This window comes from Oryctolagus cuniculus, chromosome 6, assembly GCF_051225735.1.
Source record: "Oryctolagus cuniculus isolate XC-2025 breed Fujian yellow rabbit chromosome 6, ASM5122573v1, whole genome shotgun sequence".
Classification (NCBI taxonomy): domain Eukaryota; kingdom Metazoa; phylum Chordata; class Mammalia; order Lagomorpha; family Leporidae; genus Oryctolagus; species Oryctolagus cuniculus.
In genome coordinates this window covers 119,931,808-119,952,874 of record NC_142872.1, presented here as the reverse complement: position 1 = coordinate 119,952,874, position 21,067 = coordinate 119,931,808, and the positions used below count along the sequence as shown (strand labels likewise).

General features: G+C 43.4%; 1 protein-coding gene across 26 annotated transcripts in view; it reads right to left on the bottom strand.

Annotated features, from left to right (window-relative positions):
• PDP1 (pyruvate dehydrogenase phosphatase catalytic subunit 1) overlaps positions 1–21,067 on the bottom strand; it is a 156,860-nt gene that overhangs the window by 135,238 nt on the left and 555 nt on the right. For 2 of the 26 annotated variants that reach the window (XR_011389232.2, XR_016235821.1), the window contains exons 2-3: positions 7,250–7,342; positions 6,325–6,483 (exon numbers count right to left, since the gene is read on the bottom strand). Coding sequence is in view for 24 of the 26 variants with exons in the window: in XM_089335536.1 (XP_089191662.1) it covers positions 15,118–16,775; positions 19,998–20,052 (1,713 nt within the window). In the remaining 2 variants the exon portion in view is untranslated. Of the gene's footprint in view, positions 1–6,324; positions 6,484–7,249; positions 7,343–12,747; positions 16,776–17,541; positions 17,668–18,706; positions 18,805–19,997; positions 20,178–20,322; positions 20,358–20,844; positions 20,970–21,067 lie in introns of those variants that run through there. The other 24 variants (XM_070075291.2, XM_089335532.1, XM_089335534.1 and 21 more) reach the window with 24 other exon arrangements.

Here is a 21,067-nt window from a genome sequence, read left to right as displayed (position 1 = left end):
TGTTGTAGGGAGGCCTTTCTATTTCTCTATTTCTCTATCTCCGGGCATTCCTATTTCTCCCATTTTACTTCTGTCTGCCAACATTCCCATTTCTCTCACTCCACTTCCAAACTTCTGTTTCTCTTATCCCTGCAGCTTCCCGCTGCCCGCCCCGAGGCTGCTTCTCGGCGCCTCGCCAGCTCTGAGCCGCTTCAGCCCGCACCTCTCTCATCTGCGCAGCTTCCCGGCTTTGCGCAGCTTGGCTTCGCGCGCTCCGCGGTCTCCACGCCCTTCGCGTCTGCACCACGGCCTCGCTCCAGCCCCGTTCCCTATCTATTCACGCCCCGTGCTCTCTGCACGCGGCGGCTTCCGCGAGTAACACAGCGTAGCTTACGTGTCCGCCACTAGCATTCAATCTAAGTTCCCCGGGCTAGCCTGGCGAATTCAACCCAGCATACGTCTCCGCCCCACGATTTGGCTTCCCGTCCTTTGCTCCCCGGGCTAATCAGACGGATCCCAATCTGGCTTACGTTTCAGCTTCTGGTTTCAACTTTTCGCCCCCTATTCTCGGGCTAACTTGAGAATCCCAAAGTGGCTTTCGTTTCCGCCTCGGCCTGCCCCCCGCGGCTTCAATTTCCCTAACATTTTTCTCTACCCGGTATGTTTCCCCAAGCTTTCCTCCAACAATATTCCTCCCTCATTTCTCCTGGCCTCTCCCCACAGTCCGTATCCGAGTCTGTTTGTTCTAGCTTTCACTTTCGCTTTCGACCTTAGAGATTTCTCCCAGCTTCCCCCCGTAGTCCGTTTCTAGCTTTCACTTTTGCTTTCGACCTTAGAGATTTCTCCCAGCTTCCCCCCGTAGTCCGTATCCAAGTCTATGCCTAGGCTTTCAATAGCTTCTTCCAGCTCCTTTTTCGTCCGGCTTTTCCCTAGGCTGTTTGCTAGTCTCTCTCTCCGGTAATTTCCCAGTTCTTCCCGTTTCTTCCCTCTTAAGTTTGCTATCCGACCTAGGTTTCCTAATCCGAGTCATTTCTTCCCTCCTAAGTTTCCTATCCGTCCTAGGTTTCCTATCCGAGTCACGTTTCCTATCCGAGCTAGGTTTCCTATCCGAGTCACGGCACCATTATGTCGCTCCCCGTCTTCATGGGGGAACGACACTAAACCCTGCCTAGGCTTCACATCCGAGTCACGGCACCATTATGTCGCTCCCCCTCTTCGTGGAGGAACGACACAGGACCCTGCGCTGTTCTTTCGTCTGCTCGGCCTTCCCCGGGTTTGCTGCTGGTTCTTCCCGGGTTGGCTACTATCCCTTCCACCTCCGTGGAAGGGCAGTTCCCCCTGGCTGCATTCCCCACTTCCGCAGGGGAGCGGCACACCGCCGGCTGGCTTTCTCGGGGGCTGCACGGGTTCCCTTAGATGTTCCCCATAGATGTTCCTGGTGCATGCCGTCTCTCTCCTCCTTTATAGTCCTCCTCCGCCAATCCTAACTCGGCTGCCCACACGCCGAGTACGCTGCTCTCCTCCAATCAGGAGCAAGTCCTACAGTTTATTGGTTGAACTGGAGGCAGCTGTGCAGAAGCTGTTTACTTCTCTCCCAGCGCCATATTGTGGGAGAGCAGATGCATAGAATAAGTCTTAATTCCAGTAACTCAGTCCAGTCCGGATTGCTCCCCACACTTGATGATGTTTATAACTTAAACATGTCATTATTTACATATTCTGGAAAAAATGGTGGAATCATATTTGTAAAAATATTGTAGGATTGGGGGGAAATACCTTTGAGAAAGCATTAATTAAGACAGAAAAGTAGTTCAATTCGATAGGCATTTTCTGTAGTTCCACTCAGGCATTGCCAAACAATACAGAAATGAAAAAAAAGCTATGATGCTTGCCCACAGACACTTCTAGTCTTTATAATATCATTTGTTGATAGTTCAAAGTCATATTAATACCTTCAATCCCACTGTTATTAGGTATCTCTATAACAGGAAGTGGTAGAAGGTTCATTGTGTCATGAAAACTAGATTCAGAAAGATTTAAACTTTTTATTTCTTTCATGGAAAACTTCCTCTCAGTGAGGTTCTTGCAACCTGTATAGATGCCCCTTTTTGGGAGGCCATTCATCCTCAGTGACTTGTTATTCTCAGGGAGTGTCTTCCTATCACTGATTTTAGTTTTCCTTGCTAAAAAAGTAAAGGAAAAATTAATGGACCAGGGCTGGTGTTGTGGTGTAGCAGGTAAAGCCTCCGCCTCTCCCATACAGGTGCTGGTTTGAGTCCCAGCTGCTCCACTTCCTATCCAGCTCCCAGCTGCTCCACTTCCTATCCAGCTCCCAGCTAATGCATCTGGGAAAGCAGTGAAAAAATGGCCCAAATAGGGCTGGCATTGTGGTGCAGTGCCTCAATGGGCCCCTGCATCCACACAGGAGACATGGAAGAAGCTACAGGCTCCTGGCTTTGGCTTCTGCCTGGCCCAGCCCTGGCCACTGCAGCCACTTGGGGAGTGAACCAGCGGATGGAAGATCTCTCACTCTGTCGCTCTCTCTGTGTTTCAAATAAATAATAAATCTTTTTTAAAAAAATTAATGGACCAAATAATCTTCAGGTATAATGTGATCAAATAAAATAAAATGGGTGGTTATGAAAGGTAACCTAGAAGTTTGTAACCGGGCGACAGATGACGCACACACTCCCCACCCACCCCCACTCCCGCCTACCCCACCCATTTATAGGCGCAGAGACTTCGTGGGAGGCATCTGAGGGGACTTAAGGAGCCTTGCATGCTAAGATGAAGCTTGAGCAATGCAAGGAACGGTTGACTCACACTCAGTGAATGGTTTGAGGGAATCTGTGAGGTATCATTTGCATATGGCCAGAAATAACTAGAAGACACTGGCACAAAGAGAAAAAACTTTTGGCATTCAAGTTCATGAAGGCTCAGAAAATCACATTTCAGATATAAAAATGACACGAGGGGCCAGCAGAGTGGTGTAATCGGTGAAGCCACTGCCTGCAATGCCAGCATCCTATATGAGCACTGGTTCAAGTCCTGACTGCTCCACTTCCAATCAAGCTCTCTGCTAATGTGCCTGGGAAACAGCAGAAAATGGCCCACGTGCTTGGGTCCTTGCAACCTATGGGAGACCCAAAAGGAGCTCCTGGCCCTGGCTTTAGATCAGCTCAGCTCTGGTCATTGCAGCTAATTGGGGAATGAACCAGAGGATGGAAGACATCTCTGTCTCTCTCCCTCTCTATGTAACTCTTTCTTTCAAGTAAATAAAAATAAATCTCAAGGAGGGGGGGCAGAGTTTGAGAGTCTAAACAACATCTACTTCAATTTTTAAAAAAAAATTTAAAAGTTACAAAAAAGTGGCACATCGGAAAATGTGCTCAACACCTTTATTTGTCACGAGACACCATTTTATACTGAATAGAGTGGCTAAAACAAAGAAATGCTTACCTATACTGGAGAATGTTAGTGGGAATGGGGAGCAATAGCAACTCTCCTACATCGCTAGTGGGGGATATAAAATGACATACATTTGAAAGAATTGTTTCACAGTTTCTTTCAAGTTCAACATATTTCTTTCTTTCTTTCTTTTTTTTTTTTTTTTTACAGGCAGAGTGGACAGTGAGAGAGAGAGACAGGGAGAAAGGTCTTCCATTTTTTCCATTGGTTCACCCTCCAATGGCCACTGCGGCTGACGTGCTGCGGCCGGCACACCGCGCTGATCCGAAGGCAGGAGCCAGGTGCTTCTCCTGGTCTCCCATGTGGGTACAGGACCCAAGGACTTGGACCATCCTCCCACTGCACTCCCTGGCCACAGCAGAGAGCTGGACTGGAAGAGGGGCAACCGGGACAGAATCCGGTGCCCTGACTGGGACTAGAACCCGGGGTGCTGGCAGAGGATTAGCCTAGTGAGCCACGGGGCCGGCCTAAAGTTCAACATATTTCTACTCTGTGACCCAGCAATTCCTCTCTTAGTAATTTCGCCAAGACAAATGAAAACATATACCCACAGAAGTATTTATGCAAGAATATTTACAGCAGCCTTCTTTATAATAACCCACAATTGTAAATGGCCCAAATGTCATCCAAAGACAGATGCATAAGTGGATAAACAAATTGTAGTATAGCTATCCAATGGAATAATACAATAAAAAGAGAACAAGTTACCAGTATATGTCATACATACAGATTTCAAAAAACACTGTGCTTCTACATGATTCCATTTATTTGAAATCTAATTTCTGTGGTGATAAGAAATCAGCATATGGTTGCATTCAAGTGGAAGAGAACTGACTAGAAAGGGGCACAGGTAAACTTTCTGGGATGATGAAAATGGCTTATGCTATTTTGGATAGTGATTACACAGGTGTTAAACCTCAGAAAGTTGTTAAAACTTATCAACCTAAACTACCTAAGATCTGTGCTTTTCGTTGTACGTTACTTTCATCTCAATTTTTTAAATTGTAATGACAGAAGATCTTATTTTACAGGCTTAGGTCAGCGAGGCCTGTTATGTTTACATTATATGTCACTCATTCACTAATCATACTACTAATTCCTATAACAACAGGCACCTTTCATGTAAAAATGATTTTGAGCAGCATTAAATAGGCATGTAATTTGTAAATGTTAAATTTTAAATATCCTGCTCAGAATCTCAAGGATCGGCAATGATAAATTTGTGAAAATTACCCCAAGTGAAAGTGATTTGGAGGGTCACGAGTTCACCTGTCAGCTGCTCCTCCCCTTGGTAGAATTCCCTTTCGCTGACACAAATTATGCTTAACATGAATAAGATTATTCAACTTGTTTTTCTTTCACTCAATATACCTCAGAAATTATTTCATAAGAGTACATGCAGATCTAACTCTACTGTTTGTTTATTTTTTTTGACAGGCAGAATTAGTGAGAGAGACAGAGAGAAAGGTCTTCCTTTTTCAGTTGGTTCAACCCCCCAAGTGGCCGGTAGGGCCAGCGCGGCACTGCGCTGATCCGAAGCCAGGAGCCAGGTGCTTCTCCTGGTCTCCCATGCGGGTGCAGGGCCCAAGCACTTGGGCCATCCTCCACTGCCTTCCCGGGCCACAGCAGAGAGCTGGACTGGACGAGGAGCAACTGGGACAGAACTGGCACCCCAACCAGGACTAGAACCAGGGGTGCCGGCGCCGCAGGCGGAGGATTAGCCTAGTGAGCCATGGCACCGGCCATACTGTTTAAACTCAGGTGGATTTTAACATGTGACTTGTTTACCAGGTAATATTCAAATTGGAGATATCTGTTCAGGAAACAAATATCAATGTCTGTGTGACCAAACCAGAAGACTCAAGTGTGTAACAAATTGCTCCAAATCCTAGCATCTAAAAGCGAGTTATTTCTCACCCAGTTCCTAAGAGCTTGGAATCTGGAAGCAAGTTTTGTAGTTCAAGGTCTCTCATTAAGTTGTAGTCATTGAAGGCTTTACTGGGGTTCCAGGTTCACTCACACTATTGTTGGAAGAAGGCTCCAGGCCCTGAAAACCTGTGCCTCACTGTAAGGCTGCTCACACAACGCACCTCCCAGAATGAGCGACCCAAGAGAAAATGAGTAATCAATGCAAAATCTGCGGGTCTTTATCATCTAATTTCAGTAGGGTTATCCCATGGCATCTGCCATATTCTATTGGCCATAGAAACCAACCCTGGGAGCAGATTACACATGGTGCAAACGGTAGCAGGCAGGGATTACTGGGAGCCATTTTAGCTATACATCCCTAGTACCTAAAACAACAAAGAACCCAACAAACACTTGCTATGTTGAACTCAACCAGCTGGTAGGTTGAAATTCAATCCAGGTATCATGGTTCAACGGGGTTACCCAAGTTGTTTTCAAGTTGCCCAATACCTCAATATAGCTCAATAACTGTACAATAGTAACCAAGGAATTGAGAGGAATGGAAATACGATGTTGTCTGAACTAAACACCAGGCTACTAAATGTTGCCTCTGGATACAGAAATAACCAGTGACACAGATGTTCTCTTGCTCAACCAACAGTCCTTCCTCACTTGGAATTAGCCTAGTCTCCTGTCTAGGTGTCCAGAAGCAAGACCTCAGCCGGGCACGGCTCTGCCTCGCCTTGTTCTGTTCTTTCCCGCCTCCTCCTCCAACTCTTGCAACCGTGTGTGTCTTGGCCAGCCTTTGCAGGCCTTCTCACTCTGGCAACAAAAGGGCTACAGAGTCCCTAGATAGTTACTTAAGCTTTCTTCTTCTGCTCCTACTTTTCTATCTCATTCCCCCCCCAACCCCGCCCGGTGGTCCCCATTCCAATGCATGTTCTGGTTACACAAGACTTTCATACTCACAGTACGGTTTCATGTTTCTGTGCCTTGACACATGTACGGTCTTCTTCCATGGATGTCATTCCCAGGTCTTTTGCAGCCTTGCAATCATCTCCTTTTCAAGTCTCTCAAACTTCATCCTCCTAATGAAACTTCCCTGACTCTTCAGGACGCACCCCACCTCTGTGGCACACTAGGACAGTTTATTATTACTCTCTTTTCTGGATTAGTACTGGTGTTTATACTTGCTTCAGTTTCTGAATCATTCTCAGCTCTTTTTAATTTTTTTCAGATAACATTTTAAATTTACATTATAGTCAAAGGTTTAATGGTTCCACTAAACAAAAAGGTCAACAAATGAAAAGTAAAAAGACCACAGTTCAGTAGGAAATTAGGCAAGGGCTATAAATAATCAAGGGGCCAGTGCTGTGGTATACCGGATAAAGCTGCCGCCTGCAGTGCCAGCATCCCATATGAACGTCAGTTTGAGTCCCGACTGCTCCACTTCCAATCCAGCTCTCTGCTATGGCCTGGGAAAGCAGTAAAAGATGGCCCAAGTTCTTGGGCCCCTGCACCTGTGTGAGAGACCCAGAAGATCCTGGCTCCTGGCTCCGGATCTGCCCAGCTCCAGCTGTTGTGGCCATTTGGAGAGTGAACCAGCAGAAGAAAGACTTTCTCTCTCTCTCTCTGTCTCTGCCTGTCTGTAATTCTTTCAAATAAATAAACACACCTTTCTTAAAAAATAATCAAAAGAAAAGAAGTGCAACTTCACTTATGTAAATTCCTGAAATATAATGAATTTAAACACAAGGATGATTCCCTCCCTAGTCAACAGATCCTACCTTTCAACTGCTCCTCCTCCCCTTGCAACACCTCTCCTTAGTGCCCAGACTATAACAGATATCAATAAATATTTCAAAAAGTGACCTGGGAAACAGATAGTGCATACCTGTACACTGTCATGCACTGTTAAGGGACAGATACCTCTGGCTCTGTGAAGGGAATGAATATTTCAAACATTACATTCCATGTTCTTCTTCTCCTAGAGATAAGAATTCAAAACAGAGGCATAAGTAAGGCAGTCAAAGGAGAGCAGGATTTATCTACGCTGAGGGAGTCAATACACAACCACATGTGAATGTAGGCAACCCTGCACAAGAGATATCCATCATGAGTGGGCCAGAGAGTTGCCCCTGCAGAGTGTGTGGGAGGAGGCCAGAAAAGGACGAACAAGGGCAGAAGGCTGAAAAACAAAAAACACAGCTGTGCTCCTGACAGTCCCCTCTATGGGGTGGGGGTGATGCCCTAGTTGAATATACAAACAGGGTGGAGTTTGGTGGTGCTTAGTGTGCATGAGGTTTCAAGAAAAGCTTAACTCCCCCATGGCTATCGTGGCGTCTTTTCCTTTCTGGTGCAGGGAAAGCAGGTGCCTCATGGGAAAGCAGACGGATTGGATTCACAAGAGAGGGGCAGAGTTCAAATGCAGGGCTAAAGGCAGAAATTAGGAGAAAAATCTTCCAGCTCACCTATTCTTACCTAATCTTCCTGCCTCATTTCCCGTTATCAGTTCTAATCTATAAAGCCACAATTCTGTTTCTGTCCTGCACTTGGCACAGACTATCTGCAGACCCCATTCCCTTTATGCTGTACTCCCTGCTGGGCTACATCAATCTCTGCTACTTCTTCCCAGTGCTTTTGCCTCTGCTTTTCAAGGAGTTGCTTGCTCTTAGGTTACCAGTCCCCAGGCCTTCAGGATCCCAAAGGGACCATTTGGGTCACATGCAGAAGTCTGGCAGTGGTAGGTAGTGATTACACAGGCTTTGAAATGTATAGATGTCAGTTTGGTGTGTGATGCCGGATGAGTTCTTTCTGTGTGAAACAGTGGATTTAACACTTCAGCTTGCTTTGAGGATTACAACGATCAGGTCTTGGGAACACTGATTTCACCCCACACGGTTCCAATGACTGGATTCCTTGCCAGGGGTTGAGCGAGGGTAAAGGAGGAAACAGAGACTAGCAACAGTAGAAAGTCATTATGTCCCGGAGGCTGAAAGGACAAAGGAGGGAAAGTGTGACCAGAACCCTCGGAGACCTGGAATCCTGGAAGAAGGGTGGTCCCAAGGGCACTACAGTGTAAGAGGATTAGACTATAGCTGGAGATGCAGCCTAAAGCACACAATAAGGAAGAAATATACCAGACTCTGGCTCTTCCCGCCCTCTGAGTGCCTGCTGGTGTTACTCCTTGATTGAACCAAAATGGGAGTCAGGAGAGCCCTGAGAGGTGCAGCTTGCAGGGTTTGGTTTCCCAGCATGCAGCCAAGAGCAGAGAGCTGCACAAGGGGTTGAAGGGCTGGACGCAGCCAGTATATGGACTAAACGGAAAGTGTACATGATGTACTTTCGACAAGGCTGGCACATACTAAGTGCTCAAACAGTAGCTATGGTTGCTCTAAGCATTACGATGGTGGCAAGGTGAGTGCACTTTCTGGTCATACCTGTTGCCATCACTCTAAGCACCTGCCACAGGGATCCGACTTCACAGCCAGCTGGCAGGACCTTGCTATAGGATTGCTTGTTCCCAGGGCTGCTCAGTCTCACAGCTGCTTCTCCTGACATCAGGCCCCTAATTATCCTGTCTCTGTTCTCATCAGGCTAAATTAGGCTGTTTAACCTATCTCCAGGTCTGGAGCAAGAAAAAAATAATTTCTAAGCAAAGTTCTTTTGAGAAAACTGTCCATCTGGGCACCACAGATCCCTGCCCATATGCTCAATTTTAAAGCTTTTCCTTTTTCTCTTCTCTTCTAATGGACCAAGACAAAATGGCCATGCTAATGACAACTGCCTCCCATTCCAGTTGCTGCTGCCCTAGCATAATATTTGCAAGTTTCTAAGTGCTTAAAAAGGGTTTTTAAAAATGCCGGCGCGGCTGATCCTCCGCCTGCGGCACTGGCACCCTAGGTTCTAGTCCCAGTTGGGGCGCCGGATTCTGTCCGGGCTGCCCCTTTTCCAGTTCAGCTCTCTGCTGTGGCCAGGGAAGGCAGTGGAGGATGGCCCAAGTGCTTGGGCCCTGCACCCGCATGGGAGACCAGGAGGAAGCACCTGGCTCCTGACTTTGGATCAGCGCAGCACGCTGGCCGTAGTGGCCATTTGGTGGGTAAACCAACAGAAAAGGAGGACCTTTCTGTCTAACTCTGTCAAAAAAAAAAAAAAAAAAAAAAAAGCTTTACCTTGCCACTCTCCCACTGGCTGTTGTCTTTCCACTCACTCACTGGTTCAAGCTATCAGTGGATCTCATGGCTCCCTGTCCCCATAACTACCTCTAAGCACCACCGTGATCACCCACACCATTCTCTTCCTCCTCTCAGCTTTTCCTTTTTTCTGGTTTAGTTCTCCTGTCACATTTCTCATTCTTTTCCTCCTGCATGCCAGAAGGTTGGCCTCTAGCCACCATTGTCAGCCAATCAAACAACTCCCTGTCCTTCAAGACAAACTGATTAATCACCGCAGATGAGATAACATCTTTGGTTCTCTGACTCTTCTTGGCTGCTTGTTTGTTGCCCAATGCCTAGGGTTTAAGGTTTCTGAAAGGCTGAAGGTGATCAGTTGGTCATGTCCTGTGCTGCAGGCACAAAGAGCTGGGTATGGCTTAGAATAGCAGAGAACTCCTGACTCTAGAGCAGGGTCTTAGCTGGAAAACTCTTTTCCCATCACCTTTGGGTGGGAGAGGCAGGGTGAACCAAGAGGAAATATCCAGTCCTTTGGGAGCCGAGCACCAGGTACTTCCAAATAGCAGCTAAAACTCCTGGTGGACCCTCAACGTACATTTCTGACTCTGTGCGTGATAGAGTTTAAGAGAATCGAGGATTGGATGGGGACCACTCAGCAAAGCTTTACTGGGTGACCTGAATTGGCTTTTCGCATCTCACAATTAATTGAGTCCTTTGGGTTTCTCCCCATGAACACTGGAAGCCCCTGTAAAGGGCCTACTTCATATACTTGCCCTTTAATTTTCCTTTATATATTAAATCTTTGATTTTAAAACTTTTTCTTAAAATAAATCATTGACTTTTTTAATTTTTTTAACTTTTATTTAGTAAATATAAATTTCCAAAGTACAGCTTATGAATTACAATGGATTTTTACCATAAACAAAGTATAGCTACCAGAATAAACTATTTCTCTGCAACTGGATCGAGATGTTAAATTTTGAGAGAATAGTGTATTCTTAAAATTTGTTTTGCTTCTTTAGTGTGAAACAAAATGAATGCTGAACACTTCCTGTTCAATATTGTGCTGTCTCAAGGAGAGACAGAAACATAACCTATGAGCATTGCCCTTCTTGGGATAGTGTTGTGGCACAGAGGGTTAAGCTACCACCCACAATGCCGGTATTACATATAGGTGCTGGTTCGAGACCCGGATGCTCCACTTAAAAGTGCAGTTCCCTGCTAATGTGCCTGGGAAATCAGCCAAAGATGGCCCAAGTAGGGCTGATATTATGATGCAGAGGGTTAAGCCATGGCCTGCAACATCAACATCCTATATGGTTGCCAGTTCCGAGTCCCAGCTGCTCCACTTCTGATCCAGCTTCTAGCTAATGTGCCTGGGAAAGCAGTGGAGGACGGCCCAGGTGCTTGGGCCCTTGCACCTATAGTGGGAGACCCAGAAGAAGCTCCTGGCTTTGGCCTTGCCATTGTAGCCACCTGGGGAGTGAACCAGCAGATGGAAGACTCTTCTACCTCTCCTCTGACTCTTTCAAATAAATAAACTAAAAAAAAAAAAAAAAAGGCCCAAGTACTTGGACCCCTGCCACTTACATGGGAGACCCAGATGGAGTTCCAGGCTCCTGGCTTTGGCCTGGCCCAGCCCCAGACAACACAGCCATTTGGGGAGCGAAACTGCAAATAAAAAATCTAACTCTGTCTTTCAAATAAATAAATAACATCTTTTAAAAACAGATAAGAATTGAAAGTCTTGATGAACAAGATAAGGTTAAAAAATTTGTGCATATTTTATGAAAATTATTGGCTAAATAATTGAACCTAAATTGTGTGTCCTTTGTGCACATGGGAGTCTCATCATTCTTAATATATTCACTCTGAAGTCTTGTAAATTGAGAGCTATTTAGAAAACAATACCATGTATTGTTAGAATTCAATCCAGGGTATGAACTGTATTGTTTTAAGAACTGGGCAGATAGGATATAATAGGATTAAGCTCGGCTTTCAAAGCAAATTCTGAAAGGAACAAAGGAAATGACCTTCACACTGCAAAAAGTCAGTTCCAATACCATTAAGACATCTTCTTACTCAGCTTGTCCAGGAAACAACTATGGTACCACTGTATCAATTTTAATAGGACTCAGCTCTGGAAGGTCTGAAAAATCCCATCATGAATTACAACTGATTTCCTGTTTATGAAAAAGGTCAGAATTAAGTCTGTCAGGCTACAGACTAAGGATAACAGTTACCTGGACCCTCTTACTATATCCAAAGATCAAACCAACAGTAAACAATATTCAGGTATATATTTGACTAGTGAACAGGGAAGCTCATTCTAAGCACTGTTAATCTTGTTTTAAAAAAGCTGAAATATTCAAGCCAGTCACCCCATCTCAGTCTTAATTTAATAATCAGCATTTCATCCACTTCCTATTTTATCCCTAATCACAGCAATGGTTGATGCAGTGATGAACCAAGGCCATTAAAATCCAAGCTATAATTTGCCTCTTGTTCATAGGATAGTCATTAGTACAATCTTTTAATGAGCTTAATGAACTCAAAATTCTCAGTGGGAGAGCTACAGAGAAGTCTACAGCAAAGAACCATTCATTCCCTAATCCCAACAAACTTTACCATGAAAAATTTTCATCATCAGTTTCAAAAGCATGTTCTTGCCTACTATTAGAGAACATAATATTCACCTACAAATGGATCTGCAAAGTTAAGACTACATCTTAACCAAACAGTATTCCTGAGAGTTAATAATCTAAAAATTAGCTTACAAAGGGAGAGTGAAGACTAACAATGCTCATCAACAGAGAATGGATAAACTGTGGTATATTCAAACAATGGAATACTATTTAGTAATAAGGAAGACTGTGAACACAATAACAAATTAATCTTGTCAAATTCATCTGTATGAATTTCTAGAACAAACAATACTAATTTAAGATGACAGAAATCAGAAAAACTAGTTATTTGGGAAGGGGTTAACTGGAAAGGAGCATGAGAGTTTTTTGAGCAATGAAAAAACATTCTCTGTTGGGTGGCAGTTACCAAATCTCACATTGTAAATTTAAAATCTGTGCCTGTTATTGAATGCAAAATACATCTCATCAAAAAATGTTAAAGTACTATTTGTTTATTGGATTTTTAAGTTAAATATCATCTACCATCTATAAGCACCTAATGAATCTTACCATTACGAAAAATCAACAACAGGCCATTCAGAGAGCAGATATGAAGCTTTAATTCACTGAGGGTGTTTTTCTGACCAGTCTCCAACTGGATATAAACTGCATCATGTCTTCACCAATACAGCTTTTCTTATGAAATACCAGCATTCCATTAATAGTTAAAGGTGTATTACATATATAATGAACTACTAATTAAATATTAAATACAAAAGTTGAATACATGTTACAAAGTTTAAATAATTTTGAAAAATTTAAGAAAGGCTGAATACCATCAAAGTTTATGTATATTATTTCCTTTAATACTTGACATCACATCACAGTGAAACCCATTACGATAAATTCACAACTGATTTTTGATGATGTTTGTACATTCAGATTTCTAACAATTATTTCCACAATGTCAAGTCCACATTGCATTTTCACATCTATTCAAAGCAGACCAGCTTTCCAACTGCAGATCAAGCTTCTTGGGTAAAAGGAATTACTATTTTGATCATGACCACAGGAAACCAAATTTATATTCCCTCTATTACACTTGACTCTTGTATAGAGAAATTATTCAATATATAACAACAGGGAACTCTTCAGTGGTGGTGTTTTAGAGCAATTCAAAAAATAGATGAAAATGGTTTGGCTACTGCAGTCCACATATTAAAAAATGAAATCTCTGTCAAAACATTTAGAAATAAATATACAGTACAGCTTTCACCCCCCAAATACTGCCTAGGAAAAAAGTTCCACACTGACTTTTTAAAAACAAAAATAAAAACATTTCAGAAAAAAAAAATTAAGATGTTCTGAGCTGCAATCTTCCTGAGTCTATTTTCAATCAGAACAAATTTTACAGCCAATACTATACTGATTCAGTATCCACAGTCCAGAGAGAGATCTAGTTTATACCCTACAGAATTATGAAAGGACTCTTATGTTCCCAATTACACAATGGAAAGCTGAATAGTGTTTTATACCAAAATCTATGTGAGTATCAGCACAGTTACAGCCATTTAACAGTGATGCCATAATAAGTGATGGAAATATATGCACGGTTGTACACAGGTCACCATTAAACACAGGAACAAAATGTCATTTGATGAATATCAAATAAGCTCCCAAAAAACCAATTTGAATATATTTATTATTTTTAATTTACTGTGATACATTATTAGAAGGGACTGCATATAATTATGGAGACTGCCGCAAACAACACTTGATGCTGCTAAGTGTTCTAATAAGCATCAGGCATGCACAAGAGTTACCTTTAACAATTTCTCACGTATATATTTTAACAAATACATCTTAAGCTATAATATTCTTAAAGCACTTAGTAATTTTAAATCAAATATTTTAATTGACCTATGTCTAAGTGGGAAAAAAACAGAAAACTTCTCTCCTGTCTCAACACAAGATGGTAATATTAAACCTTGCTCCTCAAATTGATACTTAAACTTATTTTAACCTTAAATTCACAAATGATGAAAATTCTTATTACTACTAAATAAGAAGTATGATTTCCCAGCAGCAGTCTACCCACCACACACTTAAAGCATGCCAAGCCTGTGAGGATTACATAAGAATGACGTGCTGGTGGATACACATGACCAGAATTGAACATATCCGTCTCTTCTTTTTATTTTGGATCTCTTTATTTCAAACTGAATAAAGCTTTTCATTAATACAAACTAAAAAAAGAATTTTAACATCAGTATAAGAACAGATAAAACTAAAAACCTTTATTATCGTCAAGTGTTTGGCAAAATAGAAAACATTCCAATTACATTAGGAAATCGGGTGAGGAAGGAAGTATAGTTTGATTTTTTCCATTTAAGAAGCATTTCTGTCACAGAATAAAAAAAAAACTTAGAAATACAGATTGCTTGGTTCTTGGTCATTTATGGCTTAAAGTATTGGATTTGCAAACCACTTCAGATTAAAATAAATGTCTACGAATAATGCATAGTTGTGTATCTAGGAAATCATGCAATAAATAAATGCTCTCATGTACACTGGAATCTCAGTGAAGAAAGGGTTTGCAGGTTGTAAAGTAACACATCTTCCCTTTTACCAAGAGAATACACCCAGCAAAATCCCTGCTTTTGGCCTTTTCAGGATCCTGATTTTCTCAGACTGGTAAAAAAGAATCTGATGTCTCAAGACACCTGCAGTAAGAACTGACTTGCCTCATGAGCAGGTGCTGCAAGGTCTGAGCTAGGAAGAAGCACTCTCATGATCCTGCCACCCTGTGCAAAATCAATTTGGAATACCTGACTACTAGAGCATCAAATGGGTAAGTGCTTAGAATGGCCCACTGGAAATGCTTATTATATTAGCATCTTTTAAAAAAACTCTATCTGCCCTTTAAATCTATTTCATTTGAGAACTGCCAGGGTAAGATCTATTCACTATTCCTGGTTTTGATACGCCCCTACAACATGAGAATTGAACTGAACGACAATGATTGTAATGTCATCCCTGTACATCCGAGCGAGCTCTTCAGGAAGACTAAGCATTTTGGAAAGGCGCTCATGATCAACAGCTCCAAACTCGTTGTTGCCTACAGCATGACGAATGAGATGGGTTGCTGCATTCTGATCCTCAAATACCGAGGACATCTTGGCTCTCCTTTCTGTTAAAAGGCCATGCATCTGTCCCAGAGTCACCTTGTAGCCACCAACCGCTATCGGCTGCTGGTGATGCATACCAGTCAGGTACTCACCCACAATCCTAACCACATCCTGCCTATGCATAGTCTCCCACAGTCCATCAGTGGCCAACACTAGAAACTTATCCTGTGGCCTTAATCGGTGGTAAGTTACCTCTGGCTCAGCAGTGAGATAAGGAGGTGTGTGATAATTAGGAGGGATAAACTTGGTATATTCATTGTCATTCAATTGGTCTGGGCCAGATTCTATTACTCTCTTTTGAAGGTCAATGCTCCATTTGAACTTTACATCTCCAAAAGCCCTAAAAGGCATCAGCAACCCAAGCAGTCGATCCTGTTTCACCACACTCTTGGCCTCATTCTTTGGGTGTTCCAATTTGAGTCGTTCTAGTTCTCTTTCATTCTGAGCATTGTGGTCATTAGAGAGTGTGACTGCTGACCAAGAGCCATCCTCTTCCTGCACACCGAGCATGGCTCTGCTATCACCAGTATTGGCCACATGAAGGTCAACACCATCCACATGGGCCACACAAGCAGTAGCCCCAGAAAATGCCACTCGAAGCACCAGGTAATTGAGGAAAGAATTAGGATCACCAACTTGAGCTTCCAAGGAGATGTCATTATCAAGCCTCTTGAAAGCATTAATTAAAGCTTCCTTAACATCAATATCAGTCGACTCACCAGTGTTGAGGTCTATGAGCTCTTGCCAGTAAGTCCTCAGGCTATTGAAATACAATTTGGATGCCTCCTTGCTGAAGTAATCATTGGGGTGCTTATGCCACTGGAGGATGGGTAGCAGTGCCCGACCACTCTCCACTGCATTCTCAATCTCTAGCAAAGTCTCATGGGGTAACAAAGAGACAGCAATATAATAAAAGAGTCTTTCACTGACTGCCTGGGAACACGCACAGCCTGCGTGGCCATCAAAAACCCCTAAAAGCATTCCTCTGGTCTGCAAGCAGGTTGCTGCGCTTCTCCGGTCCTCGATGGGTGCGTTTGCAGGCAGCTGATTGCTGTCAAATCCAAGGATGGAACTGACGTTTTTGCCATCAAATTCTGGGACTTTGAAACTGTACTCATTAGCTTTAAGGATGCTGTTGACTTGTGGAGGTGTGAGGTAAAATTTCTGTGGTGTGGAAGCATATCTCCTTCCATGGGTGTACTGCCACCAATTCTCCTTTGGCCTACAAAAGGTAGCATATGCTGGATGGGGCATGTATCTCAGACGACTCTGAGGAAGGTAGGGTGACGGACAGCAGAGATGTTTGTGGTGGCAGTAACAGGCAGTGCCATAGATCCTGCTCAGCTCACAGTTACGGACCAGAGGAAAGAACAGTTGAGTTGGTGCTGGCATGGCATCAGAGAAGAGCGGCAGGCTGGAACTTCTGATGGGGATTCCTAGACAGCAAATTAGACAGATGTACACAAAGAGGAGTTACATTTCAGATGACTTAACCTAAATTTGCTTTTATAGAAAATATTTAGGAAGTGCATCTATATGCTGAACTCTAGGCTAGGAGGTACTACATTTTATATACATTACCATGTATATAAAATAATATCCTATTTCTACTTGGTACATTCTGATAAGTACAACTCCCTACATTTATGGAGCCAGAACTGAACTTTACTTGAGTCTCACTTTTTTCTTTGTATTTCGTTATGCAGAACAAACTGTGCAGAATGTACAATATACTTGGTTGGGGAAAGCTGAGGAGAGGAAGGCTATGGAACAGTCTACCTGCTCAATCTCCCTTCTCCCTCTCTATCCCTTTTTAAAAGGCCTAGCATCTCCTACTTTGCACAGAGCCTTTCCAACGAAATGAAGATCCTGTTCTAGACCTGTAATGCTGGTATCTGATTACATGTGATTAGCAAAAGAAAGTGTTAAGGTACACTGCCAACATGAGTATATTTACATACTATTTAAGCTAATGTAGACACTACTGTGTTAATATTTACTGTAGCATATACAGAAATGTTCCTATATCATGAAATAAAAATAAAAATTCCAATATTTTCTTCCTGTACTTCAAGCGGATGGTCTTGCAAACCCTGCTTCTCTGGACTACTGTACCGATCTGGGAAGCTCCAGGGCATGGATCTGCCAGCAACTTGCCAACAGTCCTGGAAAAGCCGGTTTACCTCATTAGGTTTCCCTCACCTAAACGGTTAACGAACACATCAGAGTACATGCCCTGCGAGGCTTCTCCTAGGACTCATGCCTTTACATTTGTGGAATGGAGCCACTGAAATCAAATGCAGGATTCTTCTGTTAATTTTCACTATGCTGGTGATGATTAAAAAAAAAAAAAAGTTTAGTATTCTAGTAGCTCTAAAACTTTATTAGTAATGTGAATAGTCTCACTTTTGGAACTTAATTTACTGACCACCATTTCCTCTGCTTAACAGCCACAAGGGAAAGCTACAGAAATATTATTTTCATTCACTATGGACCCTAAGCACAATTTGCCCCTAGAAAAATGCTTAGTCTTGCATTAAAAAAAAAAAAAAAAAATCTGTTTGCCTGGCCATTGCAGCCATTTGGGGAGTGAACCAGCAGAAGGAAGATCAATCGATCTCTGTCTCCTTCTCTCTGTATAGTTTTGCCTTTCAAGTAAATAAATTAAAAAAAAACTCTATGACATGAAAAATAATTTGCTGGCTTTTTATCTAAAAAACTTAACATTAGTCATCCAGATAATTTATGCATGAAAAAAATCTCTCTTCTTCCTCAACATATTTTTCCTGAATTCTTAATCTTGCATCAAAGTATTAATCTGGACTATTAAAAAAGACTTTAGAAATACTTTAAATGCTTTAAGCAACTGTGGTAAACAAAAAGAAATAAGGAAAATAAAATTATGTCAGTCTTAGCATGAATTGTTCATTACCAAGGCAGAACCCACCAAGAAAGACTTTAAAATACCACAAAGTATTAGCTATATATTAAACTAATTTCATGGCACTGTTTCTCAGAAATAATTTTAAAAGTGATAAGTGGGGAGTGGGAGAGCGGATAAAATGAAATGCTGAATAATCACTGACTCTTAAGTTTGCTTCTGTAATAAGCACTACATAAACCAGCCACACAGAACCTCTTGTGCAAGTGGCAGAAAGTATCATTATTTTAACTGCACTAGTAAGAGCGGATTTGTGTACAAAAAAACGAAGACAAGATCAGGCAATAGAAAGTAATGGCTGGCATTTTGAAAGAATCTACAACGAAATAAGCACCCCTAAAATGCACTAATGAAAAACAGAAATTCCAGAAGAACAGGAATCTATCAGTACTAACCACATAAATAACAGCACTTCCAATTGAATACCTGAAAGTCATCCAAAGGTTAAGTGTACAGGACTGAGCCAGAAGATGTACTCAAATGTTGGGCCACATGACACTGGCTTCCAGAAACAAAACACATTTCTTTTTAGGTTTGCATGCAAGAAACATAGCAACTCATTAAAAATTTCTATTGTCAAGTGTAAACAAATGCAATCTTTTAAATTTTCTTCATAATTTTACAAGGTTTGTCCTTATTTTAAAACTTAAGATGGAAGGGCTATAAATGCCTATCGGGGCTTGATTTTCTAACTAATGAAGGAACAGCAAGTCCGGGAAATTTACACTTTCCTTAAATTCTTTTGTGTTGATTATTTTTCTGCTTTTGTAGTTCACTGCAACATGAATGACATCTTGCGGCAAAAGAGCTAATAATGATTTACACGGCAGGTGCTTTGAAGACTACCTATAGTCAAACATCAAGCACTCAAATACTCAACTATGGTATTTCTCCAACACAAAAGTTATCTTAAAGCTAAAACAAAAACAAAAGGAGAAACTGAATTTTATCAGTTCTATCAGTGGCTTAACACACCGACAGAGACTACACTCCAGTCCCCCAACTCCCAACCCGACTTCACATGACAAATACTTAGGAAGGTTAGAATTCATAAAAACCCCGCTCTGTGATTAATGAATGTTCTACGGGCATCAGTACCAGAGATACATTCTCTCCATCAAACCAGATTCCCTCAGAAGTCAAAGTACTTTCAAATGCTTTGATAAAAACAATGAGCACTGAAAAACTCACTATCTTTCTGAATATTGATTCACTAATAATCAAAAAGAAAAAAAACCCTCTGAAATCAAAACTTTGCCAATAAACTTGTAGAAAGCTCTTGATTAGGCAACAAGGGCAGCGACACGGGACCACTGTTGGTAAACTAGAGCAGTGTCAAATTTTAACTCATTCCTGACCACAATTTCACGTTAAAGTTCCTGTTCAATGATGCACACGCACCCACATTATATGCAGCATCTTTGTCTCAGAAAGATTTGGCCGATTTTGCCAATGACTAATAAGAAAGATGCGCTGTAACCAGAACAGGAAACACATCCATTCTTACTGATGTGCTCGGCAGAACCTATGCCAAGAAATTACTGCACTTCGTCAATAAACCCAAGGACCAGATTAATTATAAAATGCGAGCACTGCACCTACTCCGGAGTCCCTTAGCGCTACAAAGCTTCTAAGATCAATGAAAAAAAAAGAACTGTCATACTAGTCATTACATGTGTCAGAACCCCAGTTTATGTAATCTGATTGCATTAAATACCCCGCACAAAGATTCTTTTCGGTTTTTCAAGCATTTTCTGGAAATGCCTGGCCATTGCATAGCTCCTGCGATCTCTACATGAATGAAGAAACTGGTTGCCTGGGAAGGCACAAAGCACCAAGCTGGCACTTGTTTGATCAGTTTCCTTTGTTCCTTCCAGAAAATTGCACTCACTAAGGCGTCAGAGCTCTGCTGGTCCAGGATGCCTCTGTCCCCGTTCCCTATCTATCTCACGCCTTAATTCCACGCCGACCCACCTAAAACCATCCACACACAAAAACCGGTCACCTGGGTACCCAACGCAGGTAGTTAGGCGAATACCTACCACTTCGTCTGGGCCCGGGACACACACACATTCTCCTGTCATCACAACACGGAGCCGACAACATCCACAACCCGCGCGGACAGCAGCAGCGACAGCAGCACCGGCCCATTGAAGGCAAAGCAGAGATGCTCATTAGAGGAGGCGACGGCAGCGGCGGCGGGGAGGCGGGAGCGGAGGAGGGGCGAGGTTTCGCTCCAGCCCGGTGAATGGGCTGGGAGGGGGGTAGAGGATGGAGGAGGGAGAAAGGGGTGGAGAAGGAGGAAACCAAACAAACAAACCCACCCCGCCGCAGAGGCAGGGAGCTACAGCCCGAGACGGCGGGGGCCGAGCGCGAGCAGAGGCGCGCCCGGCGGCCCGCCCCTCCATCCAGCCCGGGCGCGGAGCCCACGGGCGCACAGCATCCCGCGCCCGGCCCCACGCGCCGCCCGCTGCAGCCCAGGAGGCCCGGAGCCGCCAGCGGCGCCCTGGACCCCGGATCCCCTCAGGCACAGACGCCCCGGCGCAGCCACCCGCGGAGCTCACCCTCCCGCGGGTCCCCCACGGCGCCCGGTGCCCTGACAGCGGACGCGCGCGGCCCCGCGGACCTGCAGACAGCGCGGCCGGCCCGCCCCCTCACTCGGAGCCCGCAGCAGCCCCCGGCACCGCCACACCCGCCCAGCGGCCGCGACGCCCCCGCGCGCACCTGGCGCTCTGGCACTCGGCCCGCCCCCGCCCGGGCGCGCCGAGCACCCCCGCCACAACGCCT